Source organism: Stegastes partitus, unplaced genomic scaffold (genome assembly GCF_000690725.1).
Source record: "Stegastes partitus isolate 25-593 unplaced genomic scaffold, Stegastes_partitus-1.0.2 Scaffold184, whole genome shotgun sequence".
Classification (NCBI taxonomy): Eukaryota; Metazoa; Chordata; class Actinopteri; family Pomacentridae; genus Stegastes; species Stegastes partitus.
Genome location: NW_007577915.1, coordinates 265,207 through 279,887, shown reverse-complemented (window position 1 = coordinate 279,887; position 14,681 = coordinate 265,207). Strand labels below are relative to the sequence as shown.

General features: G+C 42.1%; 1 protein-coding gene across 1 annotated transcript in view; it reads left to right on the top strand.

Moving 5' to 3' along the window:
* The window catches only part of rmdn2 (regulator of microtubule dynamics 2), a 39,001-nt gene that overhangs the window by 21,353 nt on the left and 2,967 nt on the right, over positions 1–14,681 (top strand). The window contains exons 6-10 of the mRNA XM_008280167.1: positions 9,878–9,953; positions 10,524–10,601; positions 12,534–12,632; positions 13,940–13,993; positions 14,106–14,186. Of these exons, the coding sequence (XP_008278389.1) occupies positions 9,878–9,953; positions 10,524–10,601; positions 12,534–12,632; positions 13,940–13,993; positions 14,106–14,186 (388 nt within the window). The remainder of the gene's footprint in view (positions 1–9,877; positions 9,954–10,523; positions 10,602–12,533; positions 12,633–13,939; positions 13,994–14,105; positions 14,187–14,681) is intronic.

Genomic DNA, 14,681 nt, shown 5'->3' with positions numbered 1-14,681 from the left:
GTACATATATTTTTTTACAGTAGTGCAAATTTAGTGTTTGAGGATATGTTTGGTATAAATGTAGCACCAAGTCTTTTGTTTGTATTGTATGTGCTCTTGTCACTGTTGACTGACCCAGAAATGATTTCAAAAATATTGTTCAAGACATTTTTGTTGCGTCTGTGTAGTGCTCGTGGATATTTCAGAATGGCCACTAATTCTATGTTGGAGTCCTTTGTTTACCATTCAGTTAAGGGGAATTCTGCAGTCGTAGGTCATTCCCAGGCAAATTAAAGGAAAGGAAATCAGGAGAACCTCTCTCCCCTGGTGTACCACCCCAGTTGCTCTGTGACTCAGGCAAAAATCCCCTTGCTTTTAATTAGCTGCGCAGAGTGGGCCTGATGGCATGAATCCCGTTTGTATTTGTGCAGGCCCCAATGCATTCCTCATCTGAAACACTGCTCATGTCAAAACTTGACTGTTGATCATACGTGGAATCCACGTCTAGAATAGAGATGAAGATTGTAGCAGATGCAGCTCCAAGATTAGCTCACAAATGCTGAAGTTTTTAAAAAAAACTACAAATTCTGCTCTAGTAAAATAATACAAAGCTCCATTTGTTAAGCCTTCTGTAACTCAGCTTTGGGCATTTAGCAAACATGCATACAGTAAACGGTGTGTCGTGCTTGTTTTTTGTATACAAATAGTTTCCCTATTGTAAGTTTTTGTTACAGTTAATTGCATTCCATACATTTGTGTCCTGTGTAATTGAGATCATGTGGTTACTTTCTCTATACACGCATATGAAGCTTTCTCATGGAAAACAGACCAGAGCTGCCTGCTCGAGCCAGCAGCCCTGTTTGCTCACTTCGTTAGGGAATAATTAGCATTAGCTCATGCACATACCGCAGCACTCGAGACGTCAAGTGAAATAGAAGGCCGTGTTTGTTTAGTTAATTAAGAGCAACAGCTTTAAAAAAGCTTAATGCTTAATCCCGTATCCACTAATGGAATTTGTAAGATTCTTAAACCAAGCAGAAACGCTGTCTAAGTTGAATGGACAGGGAAAAGTAGGTAAAGCCGCACTTTAAGAAAGGAGGAGGCAGGGACTGGGGACAGTGCCAGGTAGTGTTGCAAGGAAGTTTATGTCTGAGGTAACTGTTTACTTAGTGTACCGATGCCGTGAGAAAACTTGTCACCTGTTTTCCTGAATGCCGCCCAGGTCGTCAGAGTTTGGCCGATGTTGTTTAGACACGCTGCCAGTCATTTCCTGCTCAGCCACTGAAACTTCTAATGGAGGCTGTTTTACATAGCGTGAGTGAGTGAGTGGACGGCTTTTTGAATGCTTCCACTGCTGAAACCCTAATTTAAAGTGTTCAAATGGACTTCAATGAATGCTTACGACTTGTCTGGATGTGAAAGATCTGAATGATTTTTTCCTTGGATTCTAGAAAGAGCATTTACATATCTGTAAAAAATAAAAATAAAATAAAATAAAGATACTCACAAATACTCACACAAATACAAATAATACAGGCACAGCTAAATAGTGCATATTTTATAGTTACTTACCTGCTAGTTGGAGGGAATTTTACAGTTGCAATTACAATCATTTTTTGTTTTTTAGTGTATGGAAGTCACTTTTTGAGAGGTAGTTTATTCAGACATTCTAGACAGTAAGCTATGGCTTAATGCATGTTCACTGAGACATCTGTGAGTGACAGCTCAGCAGGTCGGGTGAGGAGGACAGTCTGTGCAAACCTGCTCTGTTGTATCTGCAGCTTGCATGGCAAGTCCCACAATTTTAGTGAATGCACTGTGTCTCTGCCAAAGGTACAAACGCTCTACCTGTGTGCCACCATCAATCTGTGATACTCAATACAATGCAAGACATTCAGCTTTGATACAGGAGAAAAAAATGCCCTCATACAGGCATAACATGCAAGTTATGTATTCATTTACTGTACCGAGGTGTCAGTGTGTGTGTGTGTGCATTGTCATTATTGTTCTAGTTTAATAATGTGCCAATTCAGTTAATTAGTTCTCAGATTTTCTTTCCTCTGCTGTCCACCCTTTCTACTATTTTCCCCTTGTGAGTTTTTTCTTCCTCGCTGCAGCTTAGTTACTGTAACTTACTTTCACTTTACCGTCATTCATTTGATAAGCATCGCCACAAGTAGCCATGAAGTAGTCGCTCCAGTGAGTCAGATTGTCACGGGAATCTGTTTAGAGTTCTTGCATGTCCTCATAAAAAGTGATGTATCACAAGAGGAGAGAATAAGATATATTGCTTTACCAATACTTCGTCCCATCCCTAGTCACAGGTGGTCGGATTAGACAGCTGAAAGGCAGAAACAGGTTGGGCCTCGTTTGCAGGTCTTCTTAAGAACCTTCCTTCAGGGGCTCCACTCATGAACCTTAATTACTCCGTTGAGGACACCCACGGGTGCATAGTTGTTGCTGTTATACTGCTTCTAGTCCGCAGGAGACCACTTGGAGGACTGTGCTGCGTACATGTGCAGCGGGTTGTTTCTACATACTCGGCACATGTTGAAGAAATTCTACCCATAGTCCTCATGTGAAGTTTGCTGTAGTGGGGTGTTTATTCCGATATACGGTGGGCGTATCGACACAGATCATGAGTCTGTGATGGTAAACCGACCCAAAGCATTTGCTGTGTTACACCTTTTGTAGGGTATGTCAGAGGGTAGGGAGGGCCTGTATGTAAATACCGTAGTGAATAGTGGTTAGTTAGAACACAGTTGCTAATTAATGGAAGGAGGTAGGAGAACACATGACAAAAGGTGGTGGAATCGGGGGTCTGTGACAGGAGGTAGGAGAACACATGACAAGAGGTGATGGAATCAAAGGCTCTGGTGACCATCAAAAGCAAAGAGAATGTCTTTCTTCATCACACACTCCTGCCCTTGTAGTGTGTGGCTGCATTTTGGGTTGTGCACGGACATTCACATGTGATGGCTGAAGTGACTCTCAGATGTTCAGTGTTCACCACAGACTGGCCTCATATTATCAGCCAATATCAATATTCACACTGATATTTTCATATTAGTATAAACATACAGCTACCAGGACATACAGTATGCTGGTTACCTAAGTTAAAAGTAATAGAAGTTAATGAATCCTTATTGATACTGGCCTTAAGTGGAAAAACCTCAAAGCTCTTTCTTTGGGTTTGTTCTTATTATGCCATGATGATGCCTGTCATGAAAGATCATCCGTCTGATTTCTTAGAACGCTGCCTTATACAAAATAACTAGGGATGCATGATATATCGGCGACCACATCGGTATCAGCCGATATTTGTCTTTTTTCCAACATATCGGTATCGGTCTGATGAACAAACTTAGCCGATGTGAGAAACCAATGATTGTCTAACATCAGCGCCTTCATCTCTACATTTGGTATTGCTGCTATTTCACAGATGTTTTAATTAAATGGTTCTGGACTTGAACGTTAAACATGTTAAAATATGTTTTACTTTTGTTACGTAATAAAGAAGACTATGTGGTGTAATTTGGTTTATTCTGGGCTTCTTTTGAATAGTTCTCACAATGCTACTTATACTCATTTTACGGTGTGAGCAAAAATTGAATATCGACATCAGTAATATCGATTATCAGAAATCTTAATATCGGATACCGATATCGGCCAGAAATGTTAATATCGTGCATCACTAGACATAACTCTAAACTTTTCCTGTTGTAACCTGTTGATGTGCAGCTACAAGTTGCAAGACATTTACAAACCTTAAAAACATTGAAACATAACATGCAGCATCCTCTCTGAGCCTGTACACTGGCTGGTTTAAGACCTGAAGTGATGAATGACTGCGATGTCCGTGTAACAGTCATCACTTCACAGGAGATTACGCATACTTTCCCACTCTGTCATGCACCAAATCTCCGTACCAGGAGAGGTGGATGAGGACTCTTTTGAAGTCGGATGTGTATGGAGGTACTTGACTTACTCAAAGAGCGCCACTGGGATAGATATAACCCGTATACTCCACACTGTCAGCTTCAAAAAAAAAAATAAAAAAAGTGTAGTTCTCTGTGGGTGTCAGAGTAGACACCTCCACTTGTCCCCACTCAGGTTTCATTCTTTAAAAGCGCTGCAGCAGTGTGCAGCCATCGTGTCTGCCACTGAGCTTTCTAGTAAACCATGTTACAAAGGGTGAGGGTCACAAATGGAATATAGGATGTGTTTTTGTCTGTGTTTGTGTGAATGTGTGTGAGGATGTGCATGCGCTGGGTTACACGGGGGGCTTTCGTGACAGTGAGCGCCGAGCCTGTTTGTATTTAATCTCAACGGGCTGACGGCCGGGAGGTGTGATTGCATGCTTGTATCGGCGGCTTTGTTTATAGGTGCGTTTTCAATGATCCCGCTGTGTGTGAATCCAGCCCATGTAAATCCCCGACTATAGGGCCTCGCTGACGGTACAAAGGCCCGCGGATTAAGCAGGGAGACTGTGGTAGTGTCAGTCAGAGGAGGCGGGGGGGAGGCGGGGAGGATGGAGTGGCTTTGACCTCTGCAAAGACAACTTTAATTTTAAACACGCGCCTCGTTGTTAGCGGCAGCATTGTGCTCTGTTCCAGTAGCCGTGGAAACCCTGTGTGTGCGTAAACTTCAGGCCTCGCTGTTCTCTGGCTCATCGCTGTGGGAACACTTGACACACAGCCACACATCCCATCTCTCATGCAAAGAAAACACCATCACCTCATTTCGTCTCGGGCCAAGTGTCACAGCAAACTCCACGTACTCTCACACGGCGTCTTGCACAGTTTTGCCCTTGAATTCCTCGAGTTCCTCCTCCTCTGTTTTTGTACGAGTTTTAGCCTGGAGTCCCGCTTTGCAGTGTCTGTCTCTGAATGAGCTCTCTATGTTTGGATTGGAAGGTCTGTAATCAATCTGCTGTTTCCGCCAAGCAGCTGACACTTAGGGCCTTTTGTCTTTGCCCTGCAGAGTAGGGGATTTCATTGAGCCACGATAAAAAAAAAAAAAAAAACGCGGACTAACCTTGCGCAATTAACTGCTATGTCCTGCTCTCGTCTTCCCGTGTCATGTTTTGCAGCCGCCCACCTCTCCTCCCCCTCTTGATATTTCCCTTTTCTTGCCTTAGACTGTCGAGGAGAGATAGTATTTCAACTCACAGTAGAAAGGAAAGGATAAACAACAGCAGGTAGGCCCCCGAGGCGAGACACACCTCTGTACACCTTCACATCCCATCTCCTCATACACTCCCTCCCCTTGCTTCTCTCCGCCCCCACCGCTGCCTCTCCACTGTGGGCCTGGTGCAATTTCACACAGGGACAATAGATATGTTACATAAGACCAAACACAGCACACACACACACACACACCGTCTCCTGCAGGCCACAGGAAAGCTCGTTTTAAATTTTTGATTGAAAACGATATTACATTGACAAAATTAGGAGGAACTCTGACATAATCACAACTGCCTACTCCCATCAGTCCAGGTGTTGAACCACACGTCACATTGGTCCAATCCATGAGCTGCTTTGGCACTGCTACCCTTGGGCCCACACATTTCTCAGTAAACATTACCAGAATTGCTACATGCTGAATGTTGGTCCTAGCCAATCAGTGGGAAGCACAAATATGTCTTGCGGTAGCCTGGATGTTGAGCAATCTCTCCCACAGCCCTCACCTGGGCAATGCTTGATCTCAATTATGATTACTGTTCTTCTCTGGTATGCTGCCCTAGTTAGTCTCCTCATCTTTCCACTTAGATTTATTACATTTAATCACATCAGCATATTACAACACGCTCGAGAAAGAGAGGAATGACTAAATGGCTAGCATAACTCCTTTGGCAAAATTGCAGTTATCTGATCTCACTAGTTTATTTTGAAGGATTGTGTTGATTTCAACTGATTTGTTTATTAATTATTGTTATTATGAAATATGTTGTGCTTGTATATCATGAAAACAGTATAACACATGAGGCTATGACTACAAGTTTGTTTTTGTTTTTTAACTATCAACCTATTCGCAGATGGATTTTCTTGATTAATTGTTAATATCTAAAAATGTTGAAGAAGGACTGTCACAGTTTCCTACTGCTCAAAATAAGTCAAAACATTGTTTTTATTTTCACATATAAAAATGGTGGATGTAGCCAACATGATGTCATCCATTGGTTTTTTAACTACTGTTTCGAAACCTGAGGTTTGGAATTTGTCCATCCCCACCTTGCTTTTTTGAAACCAGGCATAACAAGCAGGGGGTGGACCTGACAGAGTTGTAAAACTTAACCTGCTTTGTCATCTATTTTACTGTAAATGGGGCCATAATTTACTAAGTAAACATCGTGCTGTGTCTATAAAGTCTTGAAACTAGCAACTGAGACCATAAACCCATTAGGAAAATGTTAACTGAGGTAGCAAATCAAAGGAGAAGCAGAGTAATTTTGTCATAGACTTCTACATAATCAGGCACCAGAGGAGTCGCCCCCTGCTGACTGTTAAAAGAATGCAGGCTCACGGCACTTCCATGTTGACTTCTCTTCTTTCATACAGTATCTATGGGTTTTGTTTTTTTTTTCAACAGCCCAACAGAGTTTTAGTTTAGAGTGATGGGAAAAGGAAAAAGAGAGAGGCTGCTGTCGTCACATTTTTGGGGCATTTTTTATTCATAGGTTTTCAAACAAGTAATCAAATGTCGAATTGTCAATTTTCTATTAACTGGTAACTAATTTTTTAAAGTAATTGTTTCAGCCACAGTATTGCATTACTTTACATATATATCTATGAAAAAACTATGTTCTGACCTACTTTGAGCAGTAGGAAATTGTGACAGTCTTTTTTTTTTAATATAAATATACATATATGAGCTTTCCACCATTTATCTGTCAGTGATGTTTAACCAATCAAATCATGCTTTGGGCAGCTGCATCCAAGCCAAAGTAGCACATTTTTAAATGAATTTATTTCACAAGGAACAACAATAACGGGAAAAAAACAAAACAAAGATAATGAGAAAAAAAGCTGACTGTTGGCTCTTATAATTGCTCAGCCCCTTTAAGTAGTTTTGCAGTTATTTCAGCCATTAACCACAGTATTGCACAAGGTAAACGTTGGAGCTGATGGTCATGCTACATAGGAAGTTTTTACAGTTTATCCTGATGATGACATGAATATCTACCAGATTCCATGGCAATCCATCCAGTTGTTGTCATGTTCATGCTGAATCACAAATGTTAACCTCATGGTGGCGCTAGAAGAAAAGTCAGTGGATTTCCAAAGTGAATTGTCCCCATCCTGTCAGTGTCTATAAAAACATAAAGGCAATACATTCAAAGCCTTGGTGTTGCTGCTAGAGTGCATAAAAGGTGTATCATCAAGCAGATGTTGCCCCAGCTGTTGAGTGTCCTCTGGTTCAGCTCTCTTCCAATACAACAGCTGGAGATAATGACTGTTCACACTTGTAATAATTTTCGAGCCACCGCTGCATCGACTGTCTCACTTTGTTGAACCTGAGTCATGCAGGCAGATTGCGCGATGCAATGATACCGCGAGCAACTACTTGTACGACGGGAGCCGAACGCTGGATTAAACTGTGGTGGCCGGGCACATGCGGTGTCCTTGCTCCGTTTCCTCTCTGTAGATATTTAGTCACCGGTGATAGATTTGCTCAAAGCCTTTACATCCAGCAGTGTGTTTTCGTTGGAAACCGTGCTCACAGATAGCATCTCTCCTCCTCTGATGTTGTGGAGCTCTCCACTCATCGAGCGCCAACCAGTGGCAGTGTGGGCGCGCCCTGCTCTGCATTGAGAAAATAAACAAAAGATCTTTTTTGTAGCAGTTACACACAATTCATCTGCCTGTTTGGCATATTTGGGGCACATAGAAGTGATGCGGTTAGTACGTCTCTTATCGCTGTTAATTTTCCAGTGGGTGGGAGTAATAATGGTTAGCATGAAGATAAATGCTTGCTTGATGTTTCATCCAACTACAACCACTTAAATTATGTGTGTTTTGTTTCTTTTTGTGCATTTTGAACAGTACATAGTTAGAGCGACGCCGTTACTTGCCATTGAGGTTAATCATTATACCTGCATTATCTTAATTTAGCAATTACCTGCTAATCTTGTCGTACAATTTGCACACCGCCACAGCTCATTTCATCTCAACCCTGTTATCTTCCTTTTTTTGTCTGAGTGTTGTGTCAGCTTGCTGTGTCTGATCAGTGTAAAGACAGGCAGAAAAGTAACCCACAGTAGCCCACTACCACACCCTACCCACCCCAGACACCTCAAAACACAGGTTCTATCCACCATCAGCACCGCCGTGTAGGACTCAGCTGACCTTCGTACTCGCTGATCTTTCTTATAAAAAGGCGTTCATGTCTCTCCGTGGTGTTTGACAGAGTACTAGGAGGATTAAAGCAGCCGTGCGGTGAAAAGACTTTGATCAGTTCACTCCTCTCCTCTCCAAACCTTCTGCGTCATGCTCACTTACAGACCCCGAAGCTGAAATTCCTCTGTTTCCCCTTCCACCTGCCCGTTGGTCCAAGCCAGTGTATTAATTAGGGAGTGAGGTAACAAGGTGAAGCAGCTGATCTCTTGTCTAATGAGGAGTCTGGACACAGAGCCCTGAATGTTGTGGTTTTTTCAGGGCCTCCCTCCTGGTCAGCTCATTGCTAGTGACCCAGAGAAGAGGTGGTGTGACTGAGAGGTGCTGCCGAACATCCCTCCACTTCTCTCACCTTTGCCAACATCTCGGCTTTAGGACTGGACAGCCAACAACTGTCTGATGCTGTCTTTGTTATTTAAAGTTCATATTAGTGCAAAGTTTTCAAAAAAATGTTACATCGTTCCAATAAAATTTTAGGTTTCCTACAAATGTGAGAACATTAGGAAAAGATTATATCACTCCTGTCTTTTGCTTCTTTATGTTATTTGGCTTTCACTGGATCCCCAGTTGTTTACAGCGTAGGATACGTTCAAGCAAACAAGTTTATATAATGTGCCATCCGACAGCATAATAAAGAAATAGTGTTGCTGTTCTGAGCTGCTACCTTCAAAGGTGAAGTGGAAAACCTGCTGGCATGGAGAGGAAAGGGTCGGCTCACTTTCCCTTTCCTCTTGTTGTACTTTCTGTAAACATGAAAAGTGACAGAAGCTCAAACACTCTGGTGGACACAGCTGTCCTCTTCTTTTATTGGCACGCTGAGGAAGGATGCCATTTCAGACACTGTTCGACCATCAAAAAGCACTTCAGCTGAAGGTCGCCGGTACTTTCAAACTGACGACTTCAATCAAACACACTTTTTTCAGTTTGCTGGAGTGAGTAAAGGAAAGAAAGCCTTGGGTTTCAGCTAAGTTTATGCATCCTAGTAAGCCAAAATGTGTTATTATTTTCATTAAAATACGTTCATATTATGCAACACAGGCTTGAAAACAACTGGATTCTTTTTTACAACTTACTTGAATGGTCTAATTAATTTTTTTCTGACTGTTGTTTTTAATTTTATGTCAAACTTCAGTTCAGTATTTGCTGATTTTAAACATGTGGCGAAGCATTACCACCAAACACTATCCAAACTGGTCACACTAGGAGGACGACATGAATTTAGAAAAGCAGTGACACGATAGTTTAAACCCAAAGTCAGACGCACTGCATAATATATATCCAAAATTGCAGATTTTGCAATTTGCCAATTCCATTGCTTCTTTTCTTGTTTCGTTTGATTAGTCAGTCAGTCCTGCTTTGTGTATTTGTTTGCATTTTCCCAACTGCAAATTGTACTATCTGGTCTTGCTAAGAGAGAAGATTGTTTACCACCAGTCATTTAGGTCAGAGCCTTCATTGCAGCAAGTAACAGCTGATGTCATTGTGGTTTTGTCTCTCCCCAGGTACGCCATCATGTGTGGAATTATGGCCGAATATGACACAGTACAAAACAAGATAAAGAATGGATACATATTTAAGGTAAGTCATGCACATCATGTTCTGGTTTTGTCTGGGCCTGTGTGCATTCTGAAGCCAAAAAAAAGGAAATGTCTACACGGTTGTGTGTATACATTGATGTTTGCATTAAGCATTGCTTCTCCCATGTACTCAGACTGAAGGGGAATGACTGCTCCTATCACTTAAGCCACTAAGCCACTCCTACTGCCATTCAGTTGCATAAGATGGAGTGTGGAACAACGGCACGTAGCATTTTATCTTCTGTCAGCAGCTTCCCCCCCAAACACTGTGTGCCTTCAAAACTCTTGACAGGTGAAAGAGAGGGAGAGATAGAGCGCTGGAGAGGGAAGATATGAAAAAAAAAAAGAGAAAAAAAAGCCTGAATCAGAGAGAGAAGGAGAATGGAAAAGAACGAGGGAGGGTGCGTGCTGGATCGGTGAGATCGCGTGTGTGAGAGGTGTTTGTGAAATACTTGTGGGTTGGTGAAGCAGGACAGATCAGGTCAGAACAGAAGGCAGTGGAAATAGCAGCCATGTCATGAATCAACGCTGAAAATCTTCTCCCTGTCTGTGTGTCTGCCTCCCCTCCCAGGATCATCTGGATAAAGCCATCGAGCTGAAACCACAGGACCCCATGTCCTACTACCTGCTGGGCCGCTGGTGCTACGCTGTATGTGAAGCTCCTGACAATTTCACAACACATCTGTCTCTCCCATCTCTCCTCACATGGACAAACTGAAATTTACGGAGGCTGGCGTGTCTGCATTGCCCCCCGTCTCCCTTTGCTAACCCACCCACGGTTTCCCCTCATTCATTCCCACTGTTTAGGTTTCCCCGAGGTTTGTTTTTCCCTCTGTGATATTCACAGAAAAAAGCTATGGGAGGTTCACACCAGCCATTGTTAGCGTTAAATCAGATTGTACCAGGGAGATAATTTCATCCTGTTTCTGTTCACCTCATGTTCTTTCAGCACAGGCGGTTGTTTTTGATGCAGCTCATGATTGTTTTTATCGTCTGTCAGTCATTTAGTCACTTGCAGTATGTTTAAGAATAATGTGTGATGGTGAATTATTATCATTGAGATGTAAAGACTTACAGGCATTCTTCTGTTGAGTGTTTCTGTTGTTTCGTGAGCTATTTATCTTGTAGCTTGGTACCAGTTGTCAAACTAACTGCCTGAAAGGAAGGAAGCTATTACAGAGATTGCTCTGATTAAATTATATAACACTCACCTACACTGCTGGTCCCAGAGAAGGAGTGAGGAGCTGTGCAAATTTAATGGAGCAGTAACACCTGATATTTTCATGGATAGAGTTTTATGGGCTGTCTGTTGTAGGTGCACGTTCAACAATGACCTAGTGTTTGCATTCAGCCAGCGGTTCTGTTTGAAAGGTCCTGCGATGACGCCAGAGCAATGCTACACCTGCAATTAGACGCCGCTCTGATGAATAGTGCGAGGCAGGAACATTACATGTTTGACCCGGGCTTCTGCTGGTCATTATCATCTTCTGCAAGAAGTGTCAGAAGAAAAGTATCAGTGTACCGGCTGCGTACTGGTGGTCATGGAAATACTGGAGAAGTCGCAGGAAATTGCCCGCACCAGTTAAGAAAAACGATACGTAACCAATCCTGCTAGGAAATTTTGTGGGGATTATGTTTCCATAAACTTATACCCACAAAATTCATTACCTTTCTTTCCATTATAGCTGTTAAAACACTTTATTTCACCGTCGGTTGCTCAGAGATGTAATTGCTTTTAAAGGAAAGGAAAAACCTTCATGTTATATAAATGTATCAAGAAGTGGCAGCAATATGCTTCAGCAAGAGCTCAGAAATTCAGATTCACTTTAAAAAGTTAAATATTTTTAAAAGATTATGGGGGTTTTTTTTGTTTTATTTTAGAAATGTGCAGGTATATGGGCACTTTTTGGAACTAAGTAGACATTATTCAAGAAAAAGATTGTTTTTAAGGTGGCGTCCATTGTTGTACACATCCGATCACTTGACTTTTGGGTCAGATGCTGATAACAATTTTAAGGTGGTAAGAAAAATTCCGCTATCAATACGTCAGGCGATGTTTTACATGTATGTACATGCACAAACAGTATGTTAGAGATATAATGAAAAGGATAAACGATGGAGGGATTGTTTGCTAACTTTCTAGCAATGTATTACACAAACTGGTTGGCTACTTACTGTGAAGACACCGCTTGACTCCGCACCACCATCTGCTCAGCTGTGGCACGTACTCTGCTACATGTGCTGCAGACACTGCTGAGAGTCTTGAAAAGAACGGAGCCAGAGCCAATCTGCCAGACAAACTATGTGAAGACACCATTTCTAATTTCTTTATGTTCTGTAAATAAAACATTGATATATCTGTGACAGGCCAGTGTCGCCCTGTAATACCAGATGAGTGACGTGTCGGTCAGGCTCTTCTGGTCGTTTATGTTCCCCCAAAATGTAGTTTCATTGCAATGCAAAACAGACTTAAAGAGAGCGAGAGCAGCAATGCACTGCCTCTTAGCTGGATGTTAACATCGATCTTTAAAAAAAATGTGTGGAATGATTATTTAATTGTAGATGTTTTGCTGTTTGGCAGGTGGCTCAGTTGTCTTGGATTGAGAGGAAAGTTGCTGCAACTCTGTTCGGAGAACCTCCGAGTGCTACAGTTGAAGATGCACTGAAGAACTTTCTGAAGGTACTATGATTCATTCAGCGGCGGTAATTCCACTCTGTTCTTTATTTTTACTACTTAAATCTGGGATAGGTTTTTTTTTTTTTTTCTTGGATGCCATTGGACAAAAATCCCCTAATAGTCTTCGAGCATATCGTAATTCAAGTGGTTTGGAAGGAAACTATACTTCTGCACCTCCTTTGGCTCCATGTTCAGGCTTTAGAAAATGTAGCTTGTGACATTTGACTTTGTCCAATCACAGGCCGGTTCAGACCAGATCAGGTTTAATCATATGAAGAGCAGCTAAGGCCACAGTCCTCAGCTGAGTGGAATTTAAGTTGCTTTTGAGTACTGTGGGAAGCTAAACATTCATTTTGTCTTTGTTCTTGATCAGTTTTGCCTCTTTGACGCACATGTAAATGCCTGTGCTCATCTGGTGGGAGGGGTTTGGAATTTCTGCCTACTGCAGCTTTAAGGATGCAGCGTTCTCTAAACACAATAGTTCTATGTGTCATCCACAGCTCAATGTAAAAGCGTGTGAAGCTGGTTGAACATACCCCCATCATAGAGTGGGGGGAAATGAGCTGTACAAATAGGAGCGACAGCGTTTTTATCAGGGCATAGCCTTCTTTAATAAACACAAACGATGGGGAGTAACTGTGTAAAGATAAAGAGAGGAGTTGAACTCCTGCCAGTTTCCGCCATACATCTGATTGCATGTTCTCCCCTGAGCTGCTCCTATTAACAAAACATGTAACGTACAGTCCTGTTTATCTAGTGCTCCAATGCAATTTGCCTCCAGGTCGCTCCTGTACCCAGGCTTCAAAGCCCAAACCCTCAGTATTTAGAAAGGCTTAATCTGTGTTCCCACATTCAAATGTTTATATAGTAGAGAAATTACTTTCGCTCCTGGCCAATATGCCTTTGCATGCCTCTACGTCATGTCTCATGTATCTCAGCCTTCAGTTTGCTTTAAGTGGTCCCTGTTACAACATGTCACTTGTGACCTGGGGAAAGGCCTCCGTCGCACTTTGACAAATGCATCGTGCAACGTTATGCGGTGCCTCTAAACAGGCTGTCTGTACTTAACTAGCTGGTGATGCAGAGAAGCAAGCGTCAGGATAAGTCAGTGGATATGCTGTCTGTTCTGGGTCTTTTTAGTGATGCAGATAGAACTTTTAGGTATTTATGTGTGAATATCAACATCTTCAAGCAAGTGCAGCTCATTAGAATGTAAATTTTAACTGTGAATGTGTAGTTCCCTTTTAATGTCCACTAAAGTCTATACCAGCATCTGACATTGTAGTAATCGTTTTTATGTTTTTACGCAGGTCGAGGAGATCCATCCTGCATATTCTAAACTCAACTATGTATTTCTAGCTAAGGTCAGTTGTGAAAACATCAGGTTTGTGCTTATCTTATAAAAATTGGGCCGTCCTGCAGGATGGCACTGGGGCTGAACAATGCTTAGACAGTTTTTGTTTGTTTCTTTGGCAGTGCTACAAAGACCTGGGGCAGAGGGAAGAGGCCAGGAAGATGTGTGAAGCTGCTTGTTCAATGGACGCCGTCTCCAAAGAGGTAGAGCTCATCAGCATCAGTTTTCAGGGCTTTACTCGTATCTGTGTCTTCTGTCTCATCTAACTGGCAGTTCAGGGAAAACACAGACTCAGACTGGAACACATCATTAGGCTGTTTTCCACTGCAGGAACTTCCACTTCTACTTGTTGGGATGGCCCATACATTTGTTCCAAACTTAGTACCTGGCCCTGTAGAACGACTTTCAGTGCCGTTTTCAAGGCCGAGCAAAGTACCTATTCTGGTTTTGGTAGTTCTAAATGACTTCGAAAGACTCAGTGCTCATTGGTTGAACAGACAACAACAAGCACTACTGTTTTCCTTCTGCATGTCCTGTTTGACTTGCAGTCTTCTCTTCTCAAGCATTGGCATCAACATTGTAAAATTTGGCATAAATACTAACAGCAACCATTGCAGTTCCTCAGTCGTTCCATTGCATGCAAGATCATAGAACGTACATGTTGTCCAGTTGCTGCTATTATCACACAACATTATTAT